The following is a 24,688-nucleotide window of genomic DNA, read 5'->3' on the forward strand; positions in this document are numbered from 1 at the left end:
AAATAAAATATATCTATTTATGTCGCATATATATATTTCTATATAATATATATTTACGTTTATAAAATTCTGAAGTATATAAAAAGAAAACAAAAAAATTGAGGCAAGAACGGCGCCAGGGATCAAAAGGGAAGCGAATATTTTTTGCTATGTAAGCCAGCATCAGAGAATTCTGCCACTTTGTCAATTTATGTTTTTTCTTTTCTTTTTTTTTTTAATGTCCGAACTCTACTCGATTTTGTCACTTTTTTCCTTCATACTAAATCGGTTTTTGTTCAGAATTTTAATAATATAGGTAAATTGTAAAAATCAGTAGAGAAATGAAAATCCTTTGAAAATTGTATTTTGGTTTTTTTTTCTCTGGACAATAATTCGAATAGAGTACGGTGTGATTATTATTTTTGTACAAGCACTCGTCTTCTCAATAATAAATGCATTGAGAATGAGCGGTGAGCTGGCTAAACATGTATTTTATTTTTTCAAAGAATACAAGAGAAAATAAAAAAAGAATTGGAATAATGGGAGCATATATTCATGTTTAGCCAGTGCGCCGAGTCAAAATGTACATTTTTTTTCATCCTGATATAATAAAATGACCTAATCTAGTATGTATATCGGTAATGCTTATAGAATTATTTAGGCTTCGCTATTGCCAAGTATTTGGGGGCCTTGGATTTTATTCGATCGCCTCGTACACTAGACAACACATTTTTTTTCTCTCAGTTTTTATTTTTTTTATTCTACTCGAAACTATTATCAATAAGACAAAGACAATTTTTTTTCTCAATTATATTTATCAAAATTCATAATTATCGAATGATAACATCGTTAATTTCTAATTATTAAAATGATAACATTATTAATTTTTATAATTGTAAAATGATAAAGTTTCTTTTTTTTTTTTTTGATTTATCGTTATTATCAAATAATGATGAATTGCTGTATATTCTATTGCTATTGAATTATAAAAAATTAAATTACATTGTAGTAGAAATATTTTTTTAATTATTCAATAAAAAAAAATTCTTTATTTTTTATAATACCTCAAAAAAATGCAAACGAAAGTGAATTGTAAAAAAAGTGTAAAATCTCTTATGTAGAAGACTAAATTGCAAAAGTGGAAATTTAAGCAAATTTAAAATTAAAAAATTCGAGTATAATCAAATCGAGTGAATGAAATTTCAATGAAATTTAAAAATTGTATAATTAAACAATTCAATTTTTTTTTATAATCAATTTTTATTTGCTCTCAAAATAATCTTAAATTGTTCAAAAAAGACTACCTTTACAAAATTGTCTTTCTAGTTTGAAATAATCGTAAATAATAAGTATAAGTTTTTCTAAAAAAAAAAAGAAAACGAAAACGAGGGCCGACCGATTTTGAAAGCATTAGTAGAAATTCACAAAGCACAAAGAGTACTTGGCTATAACAAAATTATTTTTTATTCAGCTATCATTGTGTGGTATCAGTTATAAATGAACATTTTTTTCATTCTTTTCTCATCGTTAAATATACTAAACTGAATGACCAAAGTGTATGCGTTATACACGCGTGTACGTGTGTAAAAATGTGTTTTTTTCTCTTTTCGGTCAGCGTCTCTCTTTTTTTTAAAAAAAAATTAAATTAAAAGAAAAAACCACAATCATCTGCAAGATGAAACGGGATCCAGACATTTCATCATCATTATTTTATACGTTGACAATAATAAAAATTGACACCACAATAATGATGATGATGTTGATGATAATGATTTTAGTACAAGTCCCAAAAAAAATGTTTCCATTAATAAAAATAATAATAATTTACAATCAATAATGAAAATTGAATGTGAATTATTAAATTTCATTGACGCGATATTATTGTTATTATTCTTATTATTATCATCAAATTGGACAAAATTCACATTTAAAATTACCATTATTTCATTTGTCGGATATTCTAAGTACGTTACGATCATTATGTGACATAATAAAGTTCCCATGAAACGATAGGCGAAGCAAGATAACTCAGTCTTAATTGAAAGATCGATAAAACCGATATTACAAACCAGAATTTTTGCGGCGAGATTGGTTGTTACGACCTTGACGATATCATGCATCAACCGGCGATGTGTTGTCATCTTATGAATTAGTAGTAGCTTGAGACATAATCTCTTATTCCCGTACGCTGTTATTGTTAATGTTGTTGATGAGGTACAATTTGAGGTGTCGAAATTTCTTCTAAGACATTCATTACGCCAGCCCCAAAATCTTTTGTTTTTCCTAATCCAGCTGTACCAGGAATCGGCATTTTGCCCGACGCTACACCACGATCATCTGCAAAATTATATTTATTTAGAAACAAATTTTATTCATTTTGAAAAAGAAGTAATTTACACCCGAAATTACTCAAAATTTACACCGAATAAAATAAAAGTTACAACGAATTTATTAAAATTTACAACAAAATTTCAAAAATTTATTCACTCATTATGCCTGTAAGTTAATCTTGCTCGTTAAAATGATAAAAAATAATTTCTATAATAAATTATTTTAGCAAAATAAAAAAAAAATATAATAAGCAACGTGTTTCAAACCAAAAATTCAGAACTAAATTTAAAATTTAAATTTATTTGAAAAAATTGTTTAAATTATTTTTAGTGTACAATTTTTTTACTCGTATTTTAATGAACAAAATTAGATTATAAATAAGAATTTAATACTAAAAAATCTAAATTACTAATAATTATTTTTCAATTTTTCTATCAATTTGTAGCTAAATTGAAGAATTGAAGAATTATTATTATGCGATTCAATTATTTTCTTTATAAATAATAAAATTCTTCCTAAGAATTCAATTATTTATAATATAATTTTAATCAAATTTGTCGGAACAATTCAATTATATTTTTAAAAATTTTGATATAATTTTTTTACAAAAATTCAATGATTTTCATAAATAATAAATTTCTTCTCAGGAATTAAATTATTTTCAATACAATTTTAGTAAAATTTCTATAAAGAATTATTTTTTTTCCAATTAATTTTGATAAAATTTTTTATAAGAAGTCAATTCTATTCATAAATAATAAAATTCTTTGCAGAATTTTAATTATTTTCAACATAATTTTAATAAAATTTATCGAAAAGTTTAAATTATCTATTTTTTAAAATTTTAATAAAAATCTTTGAAGAAATTCATTTATTTTCAAAAATTTTGATAATTTTTTTTTGGTAAGAATTCAGTTATTTTTATAAAAATCATATATTAAATTTCTTCTTATTTAATTATTCAATTATTTTTAGTACAATTTTTATAAAATTTCTCTAGAGAATTTAAATATTTCCAAAAATTGTAATAAAATTCTGTGAGGTATTCAATAATTTCCAAAAAATTAAATAAACTTTAATTATCAAACTTCTAATTACAATTATTAACAAATAGGATTGGTTTTAAATCTTGATAGAATTTCTTCGTAAAAATCACTTACTTTCAAAATTTTTAATTAACATTATTAAAAAAAACTACATTATTTGAAAAAAATTTATAAAAACTCTTCAAAAGAATTTAATTATTTTCGAAAACTAATAAAATTCTTCAACAGAATCCAATTAATTTCATAAATAATAAAATTCTTCGCAGAATTTTAATTATTTTCACTACAATTTTAATAAACTTTCTCTCAAGAATTTAATTACAACATATTTTCAAAAATTTTAATAAAATTTTTCGGAAAAAGTTGAATTATTTTTAAAAATTTTCATCAAATTCTGAGAAAGTATAAAAAAAAACACAAAAAAAGTAAAATAAAAAAAAATAAATAAATTTTTTTTTCTTAACATGATTTATAAAAATTTATTTTCAATGCAATAATTTTAAAATTCCATGCATTTAAAAAAAATTTTATACAATGATTATTAATATTGATTGAAAAGTAATATTCTTCTTTATCATTTGTTTTTCTTCTTTCAAATTTGAAAAATGATTTTTAGAAATAATCTCGATTTTCGGAGTGTTCAAAATATCATTCTTTAAAAAATTTAACTTATGATAAATAACAAAATTTAATAAATTATTCTATTCGTTTTAGTTAAGAACAATGCTTCCAAATAGTTAAAAAATAATTTCTTTGTTTAAATATATAATTTCTTACAGAAGAAAAATTAAAACTGAAATTTATTAAAATTTCTCTAATATTTATTAAAAATTGAAAGTTACTTGAAGAAATTATGTTAATTATTTTTATTTACTGTCATTTTTATTTTTACTCTAGAATATTTTAATTGACAGAAATAGATTATAAAATAATAACTTTAATAATAATAATATTAAACAAATTTATCAATAAAAAGTGTTTATAATTATAAAAGTGTTTATAATTTTCCGTACAGCTAAATTTAACAATTACATGCGACATTGATTTAAAGAAAATTATAAATAAATTTAAACGTACTTTTTTTAAAAAGAAAAATCACGTTTTTTAAAGTGAAAAAAAGTTATCATCACTTTAAAAATTTCTTTCCTGATAAATAATAAAATATAATAAATTATTCTATGCGAATAATTAAAGAAGACGCTTCCAAATAGTTCAAATAAAAAAATTTTCTTTGTTCAAATTTTTGAAAAAGAAAAATTAAAGCGCGAAATATGTAAAAATGTCTCAAACATTCAATTTTTTTGTCATTTCTTATACGTTAGATACATAATATTTTTAAATAAATATTCTCAACTTGGATAGCTTTTATCAACTCAACCATTTCTTATCTGAGCAATTATTACTATCGATAAAAATAATTTTCTCATTTCAATAGAAATATTACTTCTAATGATACTTTGAATTTTATTTCATATTTTTCTTTAGACATTTTTTAGAAAAAGCATTAAAAAACAATTTTTTCAATTTTTTTTTAACTTTTTTTAAAAACAGTTAAAAAACATAAGAAACTACAATTAAATTTTGTTTTTCTTCTTTTGACTGAATAAAATTTAGATTTCTTTTAATAGAAAAATACTCTTTTTGAATAGAAAAAAGGAAAAAAAAAGTCAGCATTTTCTTTTCCACAATCGAAGAATTTTGTCTTTTTTTTGAAAAATGCAACGAATTAAATCAGTGTGTTACTAAATAACTTTATTTCCATCATAATTTTTCAAAATAATACTTTTTATTTACACGAGAATATAAAAAGTAACGACTTAATCTAGTTGAAAACAACTATTATCTTCTAAAGCTAAAAAAAAGAGAATCCCTTTATAACTTATAAAAAAAGGAGAACCATAACACGCTGAACATTTTGGAGCAGTGATCCTTAATTATAATGATAAAGGTAAAAATTAATGTTGTTGACATTACCTGGTCCGCTACTCACCTACAGGCAAAGAGCCTGTCATGGGAGTAGGTGACGAAGAAACCATTGGTAGTCGACCTTGCTCTTTAACTATTGGATCTGAAGGAGAAAAAATCGTTATTTGCTAATTTTTTCACTAATAATAAAATAAAAAATAAAATAACTAATAAAATAAAAAAAAATATTTTAAACATTCCATTTACAAAATTAATTGGAATTAAATTGCACTTTTATCGTTTGTGAAGAAAAATATAATTCACTTTTTGTAACTAAACTTTTATAACTAATATTTTCTAACTAATATTTTCTAACCAATATTTTCAGTAAATAAATAAAATAATTTCTCTATAAGAAATCAAAATTGTTGAATAACAAATAAATTAAAAATTACCGAAAAATAAAAATGAATATGAATTAATAAACAAAATATTTAATATTTCTAATGATTAATTTTCAAACAATATTCTACCAAAATAAAAAAGCTTCTAAATTATTAATAAAATTTATTCGCTCAAGAATTTTGAAAGAAAAGAACTAAAAATACTATTTTTTAGTTTATTTTAAGAGAAAGAGTTATTTATTTACTTATGAATTTTGAACGAAAAGGACATCTTCAATTTTAAATTATTCCTTTAATTACTTTTTTTCTTATTAAAACTTTTCTTTTTCTTGAATAAAAACTTAATTCTTGAATAAAAGAAAAATGCGTGACTTACAAAAATATGGATGCTCCATTGCTTCACGCGCAGTGAGTCTCTCATAATGATCGTAACGTAGAAGCTTGTCTAAAAAATCGAGGCTCTCGGGATACACCAAATGTTGATTTTCCGAGTGTACAAAACGTTCCCAACGTTTGCGCGAATGTCGTCCAAGTATATCATTAAAACGTGGATCGAGCTCGATATGATATTTGTCAAGATACTCAAAAAGCTCCTCCGTGCCAAGGACTTTGGCGATCCTGACTAATTGATCATAATTATCGTGACCATGAAAAAAGGGTTCTTTCCTAAATATCATACTCGCTAGCATACAACCTAATGACCACATGTCCAGTGAATAGTCGTACATCTAAAAATTTACCAAAGAAAAAAAAGAATATTACAATCAATAATGTAAAATTACAATCTATAATTAATTAATTTAATTTAATTAAAATTTTTAATTTTTAATTAAATTTTTAATCTGTAAAATAATTTAAAGTAAATTTGTAAGAAATAATAATTAAGATAAATTCATAATATCTATAAATATAAATATTTAATAAACAAATACCAAGTAATCATTTTGTCACTCGGTCATCTTTAATTATTATAAAACATGAAGATAACGATCACTTCGAGTCAAAGACTCGAACTGATCATTATCTCCATGTTTTATAATTTAATGAATAAATTTACAATAATTGTAAGGATCACGGTACGTTTTTTCTTCGAAATAATTTTTTTTTGTCGTGTATTTTTAGAAAATAGTTATTTTCTAAAAATAGATGCCAAAAAAATTGCCTCGCGTTTGAAAAGCAACAATTTATGAACTTGATTAATTAAGGTTTTTGCTTTTCTTAAAGTTTACAATTTTCCAAAAAAAAGTCTCGAAAATATATTTTGTTTATTTAAACGTTCAGAATTTTTGGAACTTAACAAGTTTATAAAAACCGAAAAATCTACTTTTGAAACATTTTTCTAAATATTTAGGGCACAATTTGTATAATTCAAGAAAAAATCATGTTTTAGAAAATTGAAAAAGTAGTTTTTCTAAATTGTCCCAAAAATATAGAACAATAAAAAAAGCATACAAATTAAAGATTGAAATGATTAAATTTCACATAAAAATTAGAATTTAGTATTGGAATTTGTATTGTTTAAAAATTGGATAAATTAAAAATTAAAACATCTGAAATTAATTCAACTTTAAATCAACTGCTTAATGAAAATTCGACGAATTAAATAATTCAGAATCTAAAATTTTAATTGATGAGAGTTTTCTAAAAATTAAAACTAAGATTAGTTAAAATAATTGATTTGAATAAAAAGCTTAAAGTTAAACTTAATTTTAAAACAACTTTTGATTTAGAATATTTGAAAAATTTACAAAGTGGGTGTAAAAATTAACGAAATACAGACTTCGCATTCGTTAATTAATTTAAAGCAGCAAAAAGTAGCTTTAAGACGGAAAGAAGAGTAAAAAAAGTTGCTATTGAAAAATTAAATTTCAGAACTAAATTATTTCCCCGATTTTTTTCTAATTTTCATCAAAAATATGTGTTTTTTTATACTGTGCTAATAACTTTAATTCTAAATTTTAACAGAATTCAATAATTGTTTAAGTAATTTTACGTCCGTTACTAAATATTTTGTCAAAATAATTCAATAATGTTCTAAATTTTAATTTAAAGTTGTGCAAATATTCAAAAAAAAAAGTGGCTTTTAGTGTCACAAATCTAGAAAAAGTATCCAAATAGTAGCAGATCCAGGGTGGCCGCAAAATTTTATTTTCAAAATTCCCTGACTCTTCCCTGACTTGCAGCCACCCTGAGATCGTAAAAAAAGCAGTAAATAGTAGGTTTTGGCAGATGAGCGTAAAGCCTAGAAATAGGTGAGAAAATTAAAAAAAAAAAGATAAAAACGCAACAGCCTGTGATCCCTGCAATTGGCAAATATAAATTAAATTCTAGAATATTTCAGAAGTAAAACTGAATAATCGATGGTGTTTTTCTTCATCTTATAAGCATAAGAAAAACGAACCTGATAATCTACTAATAGTTCTGGCCCTTTGAAGTATCGTGATGCAACTCGAACATTATACTCTTGTCCCGGATGATAAAATTCTGCAAGACCCCAGTCGATTAGTCGTAGCTTTCGATTCTCGTGATCGATCATTACATTATGAGGCTTCACGTCCCTATGCATTATGCCCATACTGTGGCAGTAGTCCAATGCCTAAAGAAATCAATTCATTTTTAATTCAATTTGCTTTCATTTCTAATCAACTTCGTGTTTAAAGAGTTTACTCTTTACTTTGTACTCTTTATTTTTTACTCTTTACTTTGTACTCTTTATTTTTTACTCTTTATTCTTTACTCTTTTTACTCTTTACTCTTTAAAGCATAAACTTAAGAGTACAAAATTTTCATTAAAACTTATTTTTCAATGAAACTTACTTTTAATAATTCATAGAGGTAGTATCTTATATCGTAATCTGTCAATGTCTGGTACAGCTGCTTAAAATCTGTGTTGTTGACATGTTCGAATATCAAGGCTGGTGTCCTTGAAACTGGATCTTTAACAACAGCTTGAAGCGTAATAATGTTGGTCCCGCCTCTAAGATTTTCTAGGATTTTGATTTCCCTCTTGATCTTCTTCTTTTTAACCGGCTACAACAAAAAAAAGAGAACGTTAAATAAAGTAATAAAGAAACATAACAAAAAAGACAAAAAAGACCTGTAAAATTGTAACAGTAAAATTGAAGATTGAATTTGTATTTGTATTTGTAAATTTTGTAAATATTGTAAACATTGTGAATGGAGAAAAATTTCAAATACAGACCTTTAATATTTTGACAACACATTTTTCGTTATTTGTGATATTGATAGCTTCGAAAACTTCACTATATTTTCCTCGTCCTAGCTTTCTCACCAGCTGGTAATCATCTTGTTGTCTACAGCGAAGAAAATTTATCATCAGTAATTGGACATTTTTCACAAAAAGCGAAAAATGTAAATTATGTAAATAAATATTAAATGAAATTAAAGGTAAATTAAAGGCAAGTGAAAAGGAAATTAAATGAAAAGAAAATTAAAAGTGTAAAGAAAAAGAAAGTAAAAGTAAGTGTAAAAGAAAAGAAAATTAAAAATAAATGTAAAGGAAAAGAAAAGAAAATGAAAAGTAACTGAAAAGGAAAGAAAATTCAAAAAATTCGTAAACAAAAAAATTCTTTTACCCCCAGTCCACGACATATGACTCATAATCCCAATAATCTCTGGATTTGTGTGAATTAACGTCAGTATAAACCCTTGCTCTACTTGGAAGCGCCATTCTTTCGAGACAATATTTATTAATTTTACTTGTCTTGCTTCCACCACTGGCCACAATGTCTCGATCAACTAATGAAAATGAACGGCCAGTAACAAATTTTTCTCCTCGATTCACCCAACTGCCAACATAAGTGTGTAGCAATAAACCTAGAAAAAATAAAGGAAAATTTCAATTTATTTCCATTTCGAATAGAAAAATCATTTCATTTTATAATTTTCACAAATACTTTCTCTATATATTTCACGAAAATTTTCGAACGTAATTCAACAATCCTGCTACAAAGTGTATTTACAAGAGACAAAATTTTATGAAAAGTAAAACAAATTTTGCAAAACAAAGAAAATAATTCCGTACACAGTATAATTTTAATGTAAACAAATTTTCGATACTTAGGCGAGAGGAAAAAAAAACAATAGCGTGAATAAAGCTTAATAAATACTTCACCATTATTAATGACAAGCTATTGGCTAAAAAATTTTACTATCTCAATAAGCTTTTCATCAATTTTCGGCAAAATTTTTGTTTTTCACAAATTCTATTTGCATTCTATTCAATGATTTTTTTTCTTTTCCTGAATTTTCGATTAATTTCCCCTAAAGGTAAATATCAAACAACAAAATTAAATATCTAAAAGCAATGAGAAATATGAAAATAAATCAAATTTCAAAACACATTTCTAATAAAGCTAAAAATAGAAGTGAATTTCTCTACATGAATTCCTAGAAACGTGACTACATAGTGTCTTCGTACATGAGTTCATCAAATATTTTCAAAAAATGAAAAAAAAAAATTCGATGAAAAAAGCAAAAAAAAAGAAGATGGAAAAATAATATTCATGAGTCTAGAATACTATTGTTTGGCTAAATATCACTTCCAAGGGAATTGGACTGGTCTATCTCATGCCACAAGGTGCAGGAATAATATATTTCATTGCGTGAACTAGTGTGCAAACAATAAAATCAAAAGTAAAAAAAAGATGAAATCACCTTGGATATGAAAAAAAATACCAAGTAAACAAAGACTACCTCGTGGAGGGACGCGCAGAGTGCACAAGGTATATACTGCGAATTTGAACAGGGTCAGCGCTGTGGGCGGACGATGAACAGAATTAAGGTTAGGAAACTCGGAGTGCAAAGAATCAAAGCGTACATAGGTTAATTTTTTTCAAATGCAATAGAAGAAACATATCAAATCAATTCTATCGAATGCAAAAATTATTCTAATATTAAAATTTTTGGATTTTTTTTCATTAGTCGTAAGGTTTCTTGCAATTAAAGTCAGATTCATGAGCATCGGAAACACGGGCAGTGGCCAATGATGAACTGCGCGCTACGAACACCTTGTGTCTAATATAGGGATCATTGGGAACAACTATGATTATTAATTTTTAATTGCAAAAATCGTGCATTTATAATAATGATAAAAATTAAATTTTCAACTATAGAATAACACATATGCACGCACACGCATGAGAATTCGCGCACACACACGAGACAAGGGAAAAATCACACGCCAGCAAAGTTTGGAAACTGGATTGATATGGTTTCAATTTTGCCCTCACCTAAAGCATTCCGGGCCCGTATCGTTAACAGTTTAATCTTGCTGATTTAATAAACTTCTCCACAAACACGGAAAATTATTTTAGAAGACACCAGAAGCCGCGGGAACCCGTTAAACTCAATTTTTGCGGGCGGCCGGCTTCTCTATGAGAAGATGTCCAAGATGGCAGCCGGCGAACCCGCCGCGAACTATTTTTTTAATAGAGTCCAACTAGATCCATTAATTCGTTTCATCTTACCTTGTTGAACAAGAATTATGAAGTTGTATTTTAAGGAAAATTTCAAACTTTACACTTTTTCAGAAATTGTTAAAGAAAACATGAAAATGACAAGTCACAATCTAAAATAAGGTGGTGAGATATGGTTTCTTTTAGGTTATGTCCAACATTTCTAATCGTGATTAAACTTTTTTTCACTATTTATCCAAACTTTGGGATAATTTCCAATTTTCGGATATTTCTGTTTTTTTGGAATTATTCATTTGATTGGATTTTGGAAATTTTTTGGTGATTTATTATAAAATTGTGTTAAAATAAGGGAATTTTAAAAATACCCGGTATTGATGATTAGCGCCTTTGAATGTAGTAATTTATTCATAACCAATCAGAAATGATTTTCAAATTGTCCAGAGAATTTTCTCTCTCAGGTTTTTTTTGTAAACAAACCCAAATGACGTAATTTGAAAACCGGATTTTCGTAACTGTTTGGCGTCCGTCGGAGAAGATGGCGGCGGCAGAGTTAAAAAGGAATCAAGTTTTACAAGAAGAAATTATTATTAAACAAAATGCTTCATCTCTTGATTGTCAAAAAAAAATCGACGACTGTAGATTTAGAATACTCAATATGATATTGTACATATTTTCCATTGGAATTATCCTGACAAATATTGTGACAGGTTATAAACAAACTTCACTTCTATTGATTTTGTTATTGATTTTTTTAAATTTCGGAAAAATTTAGAAATGTTATTTTCATTAATAAATTTATTATTAGGATTGTGATTAAAAGTGATTAAAGTGCGGTGAAATTGATTATTTCTTTAAGTGCATCGTAAATATTTGATATTACACACTTCTTTCATAAAATTAGTAATCAAGCATGTGTAATACGTTAAAAATTTAAATTTTAAATTAATAATTTGTTATTTGTAATAGTTTTTTGAACGTAATGTTTATAAACATTTTCCGAAACGGTTTTTTAATGATAAAAAGAAAAAAGAAGGATTTTTTTTTTTTTGGTTAATTCGAAAATCTTGTGTGATTATTAAATTTATCCAATTGTTTTTTATTTCTTTTAGATATTGTTGTAACTACTGAATATTTTTTACGAGGATGTCACGTGTGGTTTTATTTGGAAATTGGTATTTTGTTTATACCAACAAGCCTTGTACAAATTCTCAGTTTAAAATGGTATCACGAGGATGGAAATCTTAAAAAGATTCATTGGATATCGCATGTATTTTTAATCGGAATTTTATATAGGTGAGTTTTATTAATTTTTATTGACTTTTTTCACAATTAATGTCAAGTCTCGTACTCTTCTACTAAAACTTAATATATTTACTACTTTTTTACGATTTGCTACTATTTTGGTACTTTTTTTTACTTGTTACACTAAATGCTACTTTTTTCTATGTTTGAGCATTTACATTATACTTTAAATTTGTTAACAGTTGAAATCAAAAAATTATTTTTAAATATTTTAATAAAGTTGGAAACAAATTAGAAAATTTTAATAAAATTCCAATTATTTAAAATAAAAAGCTTTAAAATTTCTTTACAAACATTCAATTATTTTCATACATAAAAAAATTTCACAGGAATTTCAATTTTTAAAACTGAATTTTTCTAATATTTTTCAAAAAAAATGAATTATTTTAATAAACTTTTATAAAATTCTTCGCAAAAATTCAATTGCTAAAACCCGTCGAAGACGGGTACGACAGCTAGTAAATAATAAAATTCATCTCAGGAATTCAATTATTTTCATAAATATTTAAAACTCATCGCAGGATTTCAAATATTTTTAATACAACTTTAAATTAATTCCGCTAAAAATGCAATTATTCTTAAAAATTGTACTAAAATTCTTCGAAAAAATTCAATTATTTAAAAAAATTTGATATAATTTGTTTCTTAGAATGTAATAATTATTTTCAATTCATTTTTAACTACATTTCTTGGATGAATTTAATTATTTTTATAAATAATATAATTTTCAAAGAAATTCAATTATTTAAAACACAATTTTCATAAAATTCTTTTAAAGAATTCTTTCTTTCATAAAATTCTTTAAAAAGATTTTCTTTAAATTCTCAAGAATAAATTCATCGCAGGATTTCAATTATTTTTCATTATAATTTTAAATTTATTCCACTAAAAATGCAATTATTCACAAAAATTTTAATAAAATTCTTTGAAATAATTCTATTATTTAAATAAATTTTAATGAAATTCTTTATAATAATTCAATTGTTTTCAATATAATTTTAATAACATTTTTTTGAAAGAATTCAATTATTTTTATAAATAATATATGTAATTTTCAAAGAAATTCAATTATTTAATACACAATTTTCATATAATTTTTTGAAAAAAGTAAATTCTTTAAAAAAGATTCTAGAATAAATTTAATTATTATCAAAAATTTTAATATAATTTATCGTAAAAATTCAATTATTTAAAAAAATTTTGATTAAGTTCTTTATAAGAATTCAAAGTTAAATATTTAATTATTCAATAAATTATTTATTTTTGTATTTAATTAACTGCATTCTCGTAGAACTTTCTAATGAGAATTGATTTAGAATTGAATAAAATAAAATGATTAAAGTTTTGAATAATTTTATTTATAAATTTCAACAAAAAAATGATTGATTGAATTTTGAAAGAATTAATTTTGTAATTTTTAGAAATAGTCAAATTTCAAAAATGCTTTACATTGAAATAATTTGAAATATTTTAATTCCTGGTGGACAAAATAAATAAGCATTTTAATATTTATATAAAAAAATTGAGTCAAGTTTAATTTTTCGTTAGCTACTTTTTTACTACTTTTTTTCTGTCTTCAAGCTACTTTTTGCTACTTTTTTTTTTTAATTAATTATCGAGTACGAAGCCTGTAATGTTTAAAGCTAAACAACTAAATTTATAGAATATTCAAATCTATTAAGAAAATTCATAATTTAATAATTTGTGGTTTTTTTTCCTCTCCAGATATGTAGTATTACTGAAAGAAGTGTTTAAAAGTTTTAACACAAAATACTCGGCGAAGAGTAAAGACTGGATTTTAAAAAATGAAAATAATGTCTATACGTTACATTTACTTGTATCGTTTATTGTCTCCGTGCCACAATTAATTTTTCAACTCTATCTTATGGCGATAGAGCAAAGTGTGCCTTTCTGGACTGGTATGTTCTTTATTATAAATTAATTATTCCGTTTTGATGATCCAAAATTTTTACCGTTTCAAATGAACGAAATATTTTCATAAATTACAAACTGCAATAAAAATTAAAAATTTTATAATTTTAATATTTTTGATAGTGACTCAAAATTATTGTAATGAAAATTTAATTTGAAGAAGAAATAAATAAATTTCGTTCATTTGAAAGTTCAAAACTTGTGAATCATCTATTTTGTTTGATTTTTGAAAAAACCAATTTTGTTTTTAAGAACAATTTGTTTTTTAAGAAAACTATTTTTTTTCTTATTTACAGAAAATTATTTTTAATTCTAGAAAATTTACATTCTTAAATTAAATAAATTAGTCTTGCTTTCCTAATGAATAATACTCTTCGGGTGTGTATGAAAATAGTTGAAAATCTTTTTCATAAATGTTGTATAATTTTTTTAGAAGTTTTACAGGTATTTGCTGGTAGTAATTTTTTAGTATTGATTTTGTTGTTGAATTTCTCTTCTCTAGAGAATGTAATTTATCGTCTAATTTCAATTGTTGAAGTAAAAATCGACTTTCCTCTTCGAATGTTTCAAATTTTAGGATGTAATTATAATTAATATCACATGGTAAACAGGCTTCGGTGTATGGAATCCAGTGTTCGTCAAAATATTTTTCCTTGACAATAAATTCCAAAAATTCGATAAATAATGGTTCGGACTGTGTGTTTTCGGTTTTATTCTTACGATATTTGTACGTTATGTGTCGTCCAAAACGTCGATAGTAGTAATCACGTCCTTCCTTGTGCTCTAATTTATCTCGATAGGCAGAAAGTAATCGTTCGAAAGGATGTCTCACCACTAGGAATATTTTCGTCTTCTTTAATTTCTGAAAATGATTAATTTTTCTAAATTTCAATTTTCGATTTTAGTTTCAACTTCAATTTTTGTTTCAATTTTGAATTTTGCTTCAATTTTAGTTTCTGTTTCTATTTTAATTTCTGTTTCTATTTTGATTTCTGTTTTAGTTTCAATTTCAATTATTGAATTCAGTTTTCCAATAAAGGAATTAAAGGAATTGAAGAAATTTCTCTACTAAATGACATTTACTGGAAATGTTTTCTGTTTACTTACTTGAAGTCTTTCGTTGATATTCATCTCATCATTATTGTAAAAATTGTTGACAATTGTACTTATTTGAAGTGCATTTTCTTCTAAACGTTCTTTCGTTTCGTTTGTTAAAATTCCTCCCAGTTTGGCAAATCGTCTCATCCAGAGTGAACTGGCAACTTTGTAAATTGGACACCAAGATATTCCATTTTTTCTGAAAAATAAATTAAAAATTTTGAATTGAATGAATTTTATATGATTTGAAATGAATTTTAAAAAAACTTTATTTTCAAAAATTACAGTTCAGATTTTATTTATTTTATTATTTTATTTAAATATTAATTTTCAATTTTTAATTCAATAATATAGAAAAAAGTCACGTGAACTTACACATCGATAATTAATTTTGATATCACAGTTTCAAATTGACGAGTTCGGTTATGATTTTCACAAAATTTTTCAATATTCTTCAATCTTTGTTGAATTTTACTCTCCAGTCTTTGTAGAGAAATTTTATTCAATTTCGTACTCTTAAAATGTAATACATTATTTGCCAATGGAAGAAAATCACTTTTATCCACCTTATAAGAAATGTTTGGATATTTATTCAAAAATGCTAAGCACGTTAGTGTTGCTCCTAATAGTAAGACTAATTGAAGTCCTTTAGTTGCCTTAAAAGTGGTTAAAAAAAATTCATTGAAAAATATTTATACAATAAATATGTTTATATTTTTTTAATTATGTACAAACCTGCATAATTTTTTTTTATTTAGTTATATTTCTGTTATTTTATGTCTATTTTAATTTTACTTCAGAAAACAATTTATCAAGACGATTGTAGACATTTTTTTTAAAAAGAAATTTGAAGTCAAGCAATTAAATTTAAATTAACTGTTAAAATTTGAATCCACTTTTTTTATTCACTGAGAAAATTGTTTATAATTATTTAGTTTTTTGTCAACACTTTTTTCTTACATGTTTGATTTATTTTTTCTATTTAATTAATTTATTTTTTCTATTTATTTAATTCATTTTTTTTTATTTAATTTCTTAAAATTTAGTTTCACATTTTTGCTTCTTGTAACGAACTCTCGGAAGTGTTACTCACTCTAAAAGTCAAAGAGGAATGAATGAATTTCTCTCGACTACTGATATTGGAACCCTCACTCGAACGTTTCATGTGAAAACATTTTAGTTTTTCGATTTTTTTTTTGTCTCTTTACTTTAATTTATTTTCACAACTGAATAAATTTTGAAGTAAATTATAAACTCCCTCTTTGAGTTGATAATTTTCTAAAAATATTTCCTGAATTTTGCTAAAGAAACAAATTTGCTTGCCTTTAAAATTGAATTCAGAAGAATAAAAGTTTCCAAATAGAAGATTGATTTATCCCCAAAATCTCTTAATCATGAATTTACTTTTTAATCTCTGTAATAGATTTAGTTTCGGGAAAAAAAAATTCTATTTGCAGGTCATATAAAAATACTGTAAATGTGTCCATACATCTGGATTTGAGAGAGTATTTAAAAATAACTCCACATTTCTTTTCGATTATATATCAATTTTTAAAAAACTTAAAAGAATTTTCGTCTTTACAATTTTTGTCATTTTGTAATTTATTTATATATATATAAGTCTTCTATTTTTATTTACATAAAATGGAACATCTTAGTGCTTGTAAAAAAGAAGATAATTTATTTTAAATGCAAATTTTTCTTTTATAATATTTTCCCTCTCCTTTCTCAATATTATTTATTCTAATTTTTGTAATTATTTTTTAGTCTTTTTTCTGTAATTATTTTAACTTTTATTTAATTTTAAATTTTCTGCAATTAAAGAGAAACAAAAAATTTACACAAAAAAGACTGAAAAATAATTACAAAAGAAAGAAAGAAAAATAATATTAATTAAAAAATAGGGAAAAAAAGAAAAAAAATTTTGCGTTTAAAATAAATTATCTTCTTTTTTACGTGACAAATTGAGAGGAATAAAAAATCTGCTCCTATCTGGAGATAATTTGAGAATTGTATTAGTTGAAATTGCTTCTTTGTAATCTTTATCCTCAACATATGCTGGAATGATAATAGAAAGATATTAGTATCACCATGAGACATATAGGAAATAGTATCATCAGCAACTCATCTTTCAAAGCGAAAAGAGGAAGTCCGCCCACATTATTTTTTTTTCTGCTGTGGTAAATTTTATTGAGACTAATTTTTTCGTGTCGTATTATTTTTCTTTCCTTATTTTTATTTTCTTTTATCGCTAATGTATTTTACTGATTTTAATTTAAATGATTTAAATTTTTCTACATATGTTTAATTTAACTAATTTATTTTGAATAATTTGAATTTTATTCCAACTAATTTAAATATTTCGGATTTTAGTTTAAACTAGCAAATTTTACGCGCGGAATGTGGTATTCAATTTATTACTATTATGCAAATTACAAATTTTTTTTATAAATTTTTAAATAATTTCATAACTAAAAATTTAAAAATTCACTTATTAAGTAAAAATTAATTATTATTATTCATATTTTCAAAAATTTTAATATAATTTATTTATTTTTATATAAATAATAACATTCTTCGGAAGAATTCAATTATTATTAACAAAATGTTAAAAAATTTCACGAAAGAATTCAATTATTTTCTAAAATTTTAATAAATCCTTCGAAATAATTCAATTATTTTTTTAAATAGTAAAATCTTTGCAAAAATTCAATTATTTTCAATAAAATTACTCGAAAGAATTTAATTTTTTTCTTAATTCGTTATAAAATTTTTCAAAAGAATTTAACTATTTTCTTAAATTTTAATAAATCCTTCGAAACAATTCAATGATTTTTATAAATAGTAAAACTCTTTGTAGCACTTCAATTATTTTCAAAACAATTTTAATTAAATTCCTTTGAAGCAATCAATTTTAAAAAATATTTTTAATACAATTCGAATAAATTCAATTACTTTCTAAAATTTTAATAAATCCTTCGAAACAATTCAATTATTTTTATAAATAGTAAAATTCTTCGCAAGAATTCAATTATTTTTATAAATAGTAAAATTCTTTGCAGGAATTTAATTATTTTCAAAACAATTTTAATTGAATTCCTCGGATGAATTCAAATATTTAAAAGTATTTCCATAAAATTCAATTATGTATTTCATAAAATTTTAATAAATGCTTCGAAATATTTCAATTATTTTCATAAATAGTAAAATTCTTCGTAAGAATTCAATTATTTTCAATCCAATTTTAAGAAAATTTTTCTTTATAAAATTCAATTGCTTTCAAACTCCATTAGTTTAAAAAAAATTCAAAGAAAATCTTCAAAAGAATTTAATTAGGATTTTTAAAAATTGTAATAAAATTCTTCGCGAAAATTCAGTTATTTTCCTGAATAATAAAATTCTTCCAAGGAATTATTCTGTTATTATCAAATTTATTTGATAAAATTCTTTGCAACGATTCGATGATTTTCAATACATTAATTTTTAAATCAAATAATTTTCAGTACATAATTTTCAGATTTTCAGATTTTCTTCGCTTTTATTTGTTATTTATTGTTATTTGGTAATTTTTAGGTGCATCAGCAGCAACGTCGCTTTGTTCCCTAACGTGGGCCATATCAGGATATATAAAATTTAAACTTGGCACGCATTGGAGTCATCAAAAATCAAAATGGTCAGCTCTCATTGTTCAACTTTGTTGGCGAGGCGGTTTACTCGCTTCAAGAATCACGGCTTTAGTTCTGGCCGCATTTTGCTTAGAATGCTGGCTTTTTGTCTTTCTAGGTAATTAAATTATTTTCATTTTCCTTAAATTATTACTCATTTCAACTGATTTAATCCAAGCGAATTGAAAATATTTCTCTCTTTATTTACAAGAGTTAATTTATTATCGAAATTAAAAAAAATTTTTTTTAAATTAAATTTAGAAATATTAAGAATGTTTCTTTTGCAGGTATTCACAGTTTAATTATGACCGCATGGATAACATTACAAAATATCCCCACGAGAAAATTATGGTCAAACTACATATTCAACTACATATTGGGTTTGATCTACTTTTTCGATATTTTCCTCGTGAATAGCGATTATATTTGGTATCGAATTTGCTCCTACTACGTTTTAACTATGATTCAAAACGTAACGCTCTTAATTGTCTATACATTTTACATCCAAGAGGCATTGAGTACAAATATTTTTGTCATTCTCTACATTTTAATACTCGGCGGTTCATTTTTTGGCCTGGCGAGTATGTTTCTCTACTATCGTAAATTTAATTACGATAAAATTTTTAAAGAAAGTTTACAAATCTCCAAACATCTCGATAAGAAAAATTTACAATCCGACACAATAGGAGGTTTAAATGAAGAATCACGTGTCGATAATTCACCGACAATTATTGCCCTCTCCGAAGAAGTAACAGCAGACAAAAAATCATTATTAACGAATATTGAACAAAATACGGAAACAATAGAGAGGGGAATTCTTAATTCAAGTTTCATAAAGACTGACGATCAGGAAGAAGTGCCGGAAGTTATAGTCGAAAGTAAAATTGATTCACCAGGTTCGTTGAAAAAATACGAGGCGAAGATTGACGAAATTTTCGAAACAATGAAAGATGCGAAGGTGCAGCAGGAAATTGGGATTACAAGGGAAAATAGTGATAAAAGAAGAGGAATTTGTTCACTAACGCAATTGGTGACCGATGTTGATAATTATGTGGAGAAAACATTTTCTCTTTCGTCCTATGAGGAGAAGCATAAATTGAAGGGTTTTAAGGTTGTTCCCCTGGCTCAGGACGATTCGAATGATATTTACGTAGTTCCGGAGAATATAAAAGTACGTCAAAGAATGAATACGCCGGTTATTTCGGAAACAAACGACAGTGAGAAGACAAATTCCCAAAAGGACGAGACAATGAGTCAAATAACATCGATACACGATTATGAAAATCTCTGTCCATTGGGAGTGGCACGTCCTCCCTGGTGTATTCGCAGTTGGAGAGGCTACACGGACATTGAGACTTATATTCACGACGATAGTATTGTTCGCGACAGAAGAAGAGACACTTTGACGAGTACAGCAACAGCAACAACGCTTAGTTCCGATTTCTCCGATGGCACCTACTCGAATTCTCCCTTCAAGAGATTTATGAAAAATTCCCGTCAAGACGACTATTTGGACACACTCGTCTACGATCTAGTCGACTGGGATACGAACGTCTTCAACGAGGAGGATTCAGTGGGAAAATTTCAAAACAACGAGGAATCGAATTTATTCGCAGCGAAACCAATCGTCATTGACGATCGAGGCGGAATGCTAGCTCTAGATACAATAATCGAAGAGCACGAGGAATTGACAAGCAGTTCGGAAAGTAATTTCGATCCAAAACGATCAGTCAGCTCTCTAGTGGCGACAATCGACGAAATAAGAAAATACGCCGCTGAAAATTCACCCCGTCACATATATCATCGTACCGAGAAGCAATACGAGGATCTAAGTCACTGTATCTTCATGAAGAAGAATCAAAACAAAAATAACGAAACCCCATGGAATCTACTATTCATAAAGGATAATAATTCTCTGGACATATCGACAATTTCATCCCGTGTGTCAATGGGAAAAATACCATTAATAAGTGCCATTTTATCAGATTCGCCGGTTCTTGAATCACGAACAAAAAACGAAAAATACACAAAAGACGATATTAACTTATCCAACGATTTTACAATAGACGAATTGAACGAAGACAATAATGTCTACGTCGAAATGAAGGCGCTCAAAGCGGAGAATTTTAATAATTTCTACAAGGAATTAAATAATTCCCTCTGCGAAGTTCTCAAGGAGAACGAAATTAAAGATGAAAGACCAATTTCATTATTGAAGATGACAACAGATGAGAAAAATTCCGATAATTTATCACCGAAAGAAAATGAAAAACGACGAAGATCAATATGTCGACCAAGAAGAAAATTCTCATTGTTACGTGAAAAATTTGAAATCAAATCAAAACCTTGTTTAAATCAAACAATTTTGAATGCAAATAAGGGAATATTGAGAGATTTTGATATTTATGATAATTCAGTAGTTGTTTATGAAAAAGAAAATTTGCCTGATAAAATTTTTGATGAGAAAGATTGTGAGGAATTGAGAATTGAAGATATTGGTTGTAATTTAAAGGAGAGGAGGAGTATATTTTTAAAGCAAGTATTGTCACCGCCGAAATTTCCCAATTGGAGTAGAAAAAAAGTCTTTAGTCCAAGCGATGAAATCATTCCTAAAGCACTTTGAAAAATGTGACGAAAAAAAAAAATTCTGGTATTATTTACATTTTATTATTTGTGAAATATAAAATGTAATGATCTCATGATATTACGTTATATACATCTAAGTCTATCATAGAGTATTTTTTTAATTCTCGCGTCTAGTTATTTAAGTGCCTTAAATATAGGGAGACAAACAGAAAAATCAAATATCTATTAAACGATATTGATTGAATTCACAATTTGATTTGAAAAAAAGTTCAAAGTTGATACAATGATTTCAAATTTTTTCGAAAATTCTCAATGTTCAAAATGAAGAGAATATTTTTCGATGCAGATATTTAAAATATTAATTAACAGAATTAATATATTAAAAATTAATAACGTAAATTAAACATTTTTGGTACTTTAAAAAAATTTTTTTTAATACTTAACATAATGAAATTTAGATTAAAAAAATTTATTCACTTGATCGTTCAATTCTTTAGGAACAAATTTCGATAAATTTCATAAAAACCTAATTTAAATTTTTCTTCATAAAAAACTTTTAATTAAATTTCAAAATTCTGAATAATTCATTTTTTCAAAGAATTTCAAATGAAATCTTTTTGAAATTAGTTGAATTTTTGAATATAAAATTAATTGAAAAATTTTCAAATAATCGAAATTTTTTAAAATTAAAAAATTAAAATTTTTCTAAAAAATTATTAAAAGTAATTGATTTAGAAAAGAATTTGGATTAAAAATTTTAGAAAATAATTGGAGATATTGAAAGAGTTATAGAAATTTTTATAAATAATTAAGTTTCAAATGATTTCAAATTAAAATTTTTGAAGATTTGAATTTTAAATAAATTTAATTAAAAATTATAAAGAATTTAATTTTTTGGGAAATTTTGATTTAAATTTTTGAAGATATGTACATTCATTTGAAAATATTTCGAATAGTCAAAATTTCTTAAAATTAAATTGAAAACAATTCTCAAAAAAAACTTTCCTGAAATTACTAAATATTATTGATTTAGAAAAGAATTTGGGTTAAAAATTCTAGAAAATAATTGGATATTGAAAGAGTTATAGAGAAATTTTTATAAATAATTAAATTTCAAATGATTTCAAATTAAAATTTTTGAAGATTTGAATTTTAAATAATTTTAATTAAAAATTGTAAACAATTTAATTCTTTGAAAAATTTTGATTTTAATTTTTGATATTCAATTGAAAAAATTTCGAATAGTCAAAATTCCTTGAAATTAAATTGAAAACAATTCTCATAAAACTTTCTTAAAATTACTAATTTTATTGATTTAGGAAAAAAATTTAGATTACAAATTCTACAAAATATAATTGAATATTGAAAGAGTTATAGAGAAATTTTTAGAAATAATTAAATTTCAAAAGATTTAAACTTTTAAGTAATTTTAGTCAAAAAATTCTAGCAAATAATTGAATTTTGAAAGAATTACATTTGTAATTTGTAAAAGTAATGAAATTTCAGAAGGTTTGAAATTTAAATTTTAAAAAATTTTAACCCCCCGGGAAAAATATGTATAAAACTATTTAAATATTTATTTCACAAGTTCATTGAAGCTTTAAATTATTATTGATTTCAGAAATTTTGAAAAATTGTAATTAAAATTTTTTTGAAGATTAAATTTCCAAAAGTAATTAATTGAAAAATTGTCAAATGTAAATTTCATCAAAATTTTCCTGAAAATAATCATTTTTTTGAAGAAATACGCAAAAAAATTAAAAAAATGTTTTGAAATAATTGAATTTTCCAAAAACTTAAAAATTTTCTTTAACTTTAACTTTTTCCCCTTCGCAAAATTTATTTTAAGTAAAGAAGAAATTTCCTCTTCTAAAATTATGATCGACGCTTAATAACAATTTTCATATTTTCAAATGAACTGAATAAACTTTTTTCTGAAAGTTAATATTGAAAAAAAATAAAATCTGTATCAATTTTGAAGATAAGAAAAAAATAAATTCTACAGTATTATTTTAAGGATGTGACAAAATCTATTGTTTTATAAAATAGATTTGCAGTTGTCTGCGCTTGTAAATAGTTTTTTAACTTTTATACAAATTTTTTAATACTTTTTTATACGTTCTTTACACGTTTTTTTTATACAATACTTTTATTTCTATATATATTTTTTTATATATGGAGAATTTTTATTTTATTCTGTAAGCATTTTATTTTTCTCGAAGCAAGTGTTGTGGAAGAGAAAAGACAAAAAAGTGAGAATATATAAAAAAAAGAACAGAAGGAAATAGAGAAAGAAATGATTTTTCTCTCTTCTTTTTTTAACATACTTTTGTCTTTTTATTACCATTCCTTTTTTTGCAGTACTGCAAAATTATTAAATATTCGTTACACACTTGCTATAAACACATGTGATTTTTTATAGTCTTCCAGAGAAAGATTATATATTTCTCAAACACAACTGCTTTTATATATAAAATATAATAAGAAAAAAAGTTTTGTATCAATTTTTGTTTTTTACATTTTTGTAAAAATTTACAATTGAAATAAATTTATGTATAAATGAATACAAGAAATATTGTTATTTTAATTGTTCAAATAAAATTTTCCCAAACTAAAAAGCACTCAATAAGTTTAAATAAAATAAAATTTAACTTCAATTTTTAATATAAATGATTTAATAATCATTTTAACAATTTAAAACATCAATTTAAAGATTTTTAAAAAGAAACACTAATTTTTTGTATTTTGTACTTTATTTTACTAATTCAGATATAAATATTCTCTAAATGTTTAATTTATTTTTTTATATACACAAAAACTACATAAAACTGAAGTTTCGACACGATCTTTTTCTATTTCTAAATTGCTTATTATTTAAATATACTTAAATAATGTAACTGTGATAGTTTTTAGATAGATTTAAGATCTACAGTAAAATTCGTTAAGAATAAATGAAGAAAAAATTGTGTATAAGAATACAAAAGTTGTTTTTTTTCTGTAAC

General features: G+C 24.3%; 3 protein-coding genes across 8 annotated transcripts; 1 reads left to right on the plus strand and 2 right to left on the minus strand.

The window, feature by feature from the left end:
* Positions 1 to 1,417: 1,417 nt before the first annotated feature.
* On the minus strand, positions 1,418 to 11,306 carry LOC122497892 (casein kinase II subunit alpha). Of its 6 annotated transcripts, none has more exons than XM_043605294.1 (8): positions 11,155 to 11,306; positions 9,262 to 9,502; positions 8,868 to 8,979; positions 8,483 to 8,695; positions 8,067 to 8,261; positions 6,042 to 6,393; positions 5,331 to 5,424; positions 1,418 to 2,316 (listed from the first exon to the last, which is right to left on the minus strand). In XM_043605294.1, the coding sequence occupies exons 2-7, from the start codon at positions 9,354 to 9,356 to the stop codon at positions 5,339 to 5,341; spliced, it is 1,053 nt and encodes a 350-aa protein (XP_043461229.1). In that variant the 5' UTR covers positions 9,357 to 9,502; positions 11,155 to 11,306; the 3' UTR covers positions 1,418 to 2,316; positions 5,331 to 5,338. The 6 variants fall into 6 exon arrangements, with proteins under 6 accessions (XP_043461229.1, XP_043461220.1, XP_043461264.1 ...); XM_043605285.1 differs by lacking the exon at positions 11,155 to 11,306 and adding an exon at positions 10,918 to 11,109; XM_043605329.1 differs by lacking the exon at positions 11,155 to 11,306 and adding an exon at positions 10,382 to 10,487.
* A 301-nt stretch (positions 11,307 to 11,607) lies between these two features.
* On the plus strand, positions 11,608 to 22,163 carry LOC122498144. Its single transcript, XM_043605756.1, has 5 exons — positions 11,608 to 11,810; positions 12,213 to 12,396; positions 14,131 to 14,324; positions 19,009 to 19,218; positions 19,388 to 22,163. Exons 1-5 carry the CDS (start codon positions 11,639 to 11,641, stop codon positions 21,721 to 21,723), a joined length of 3,096 nt encoding a protein of 1,031 aa, XP_043461691.1. The 5' UTR covers positions 11,608 to 11,638; the 3' UTR covers positions 21,724 to 22,163.
* LOC122498153 (carbohydrate sulfotransferase 11-like) lies at positions 14,344 to 16,653 on the minus strand. The gene is made up of 4 exons (XM_043605767.1): positions 16,171 to 16,653; positions 15,811 to 16,091; positions 15,445 to 15,634; positions 14,344 to 15,199 (listed from the first exon to the last, which is right to left on the minus strand). The coding sequence occupies exons 1-4, from the start codon at positions 16,174 to 16,176 to the stop codon at positions 14,681 to 14,683; spliced, it is 996 nt and encodes a 331-aa protein (XP_043461702.1). The 5' UTR covers positions 16,177 to 16,653; the 3' UTR covers positions 14,344 to 14,680.
* Positions 22,164 to 24,688: the final 2,525 nt, after the last annotated feature.

Source organism: Leptopilina heterotoma, unplaced genomic scaffold (genome assembly GCF_015476425.1).
Source record: "Leptopilina heterotoma isolate Lh14 unplaced genomic scaffold, ASM1547642v1 Lhet_10, whole genome shotgun sequence".
Classification (NCBI taxonomy): Eukaryota; Metazoa; Arthropoda; class Insecta; order Hymenoptera; family Figitidae; genus Leptopilina; species Leptopilina heterotoma.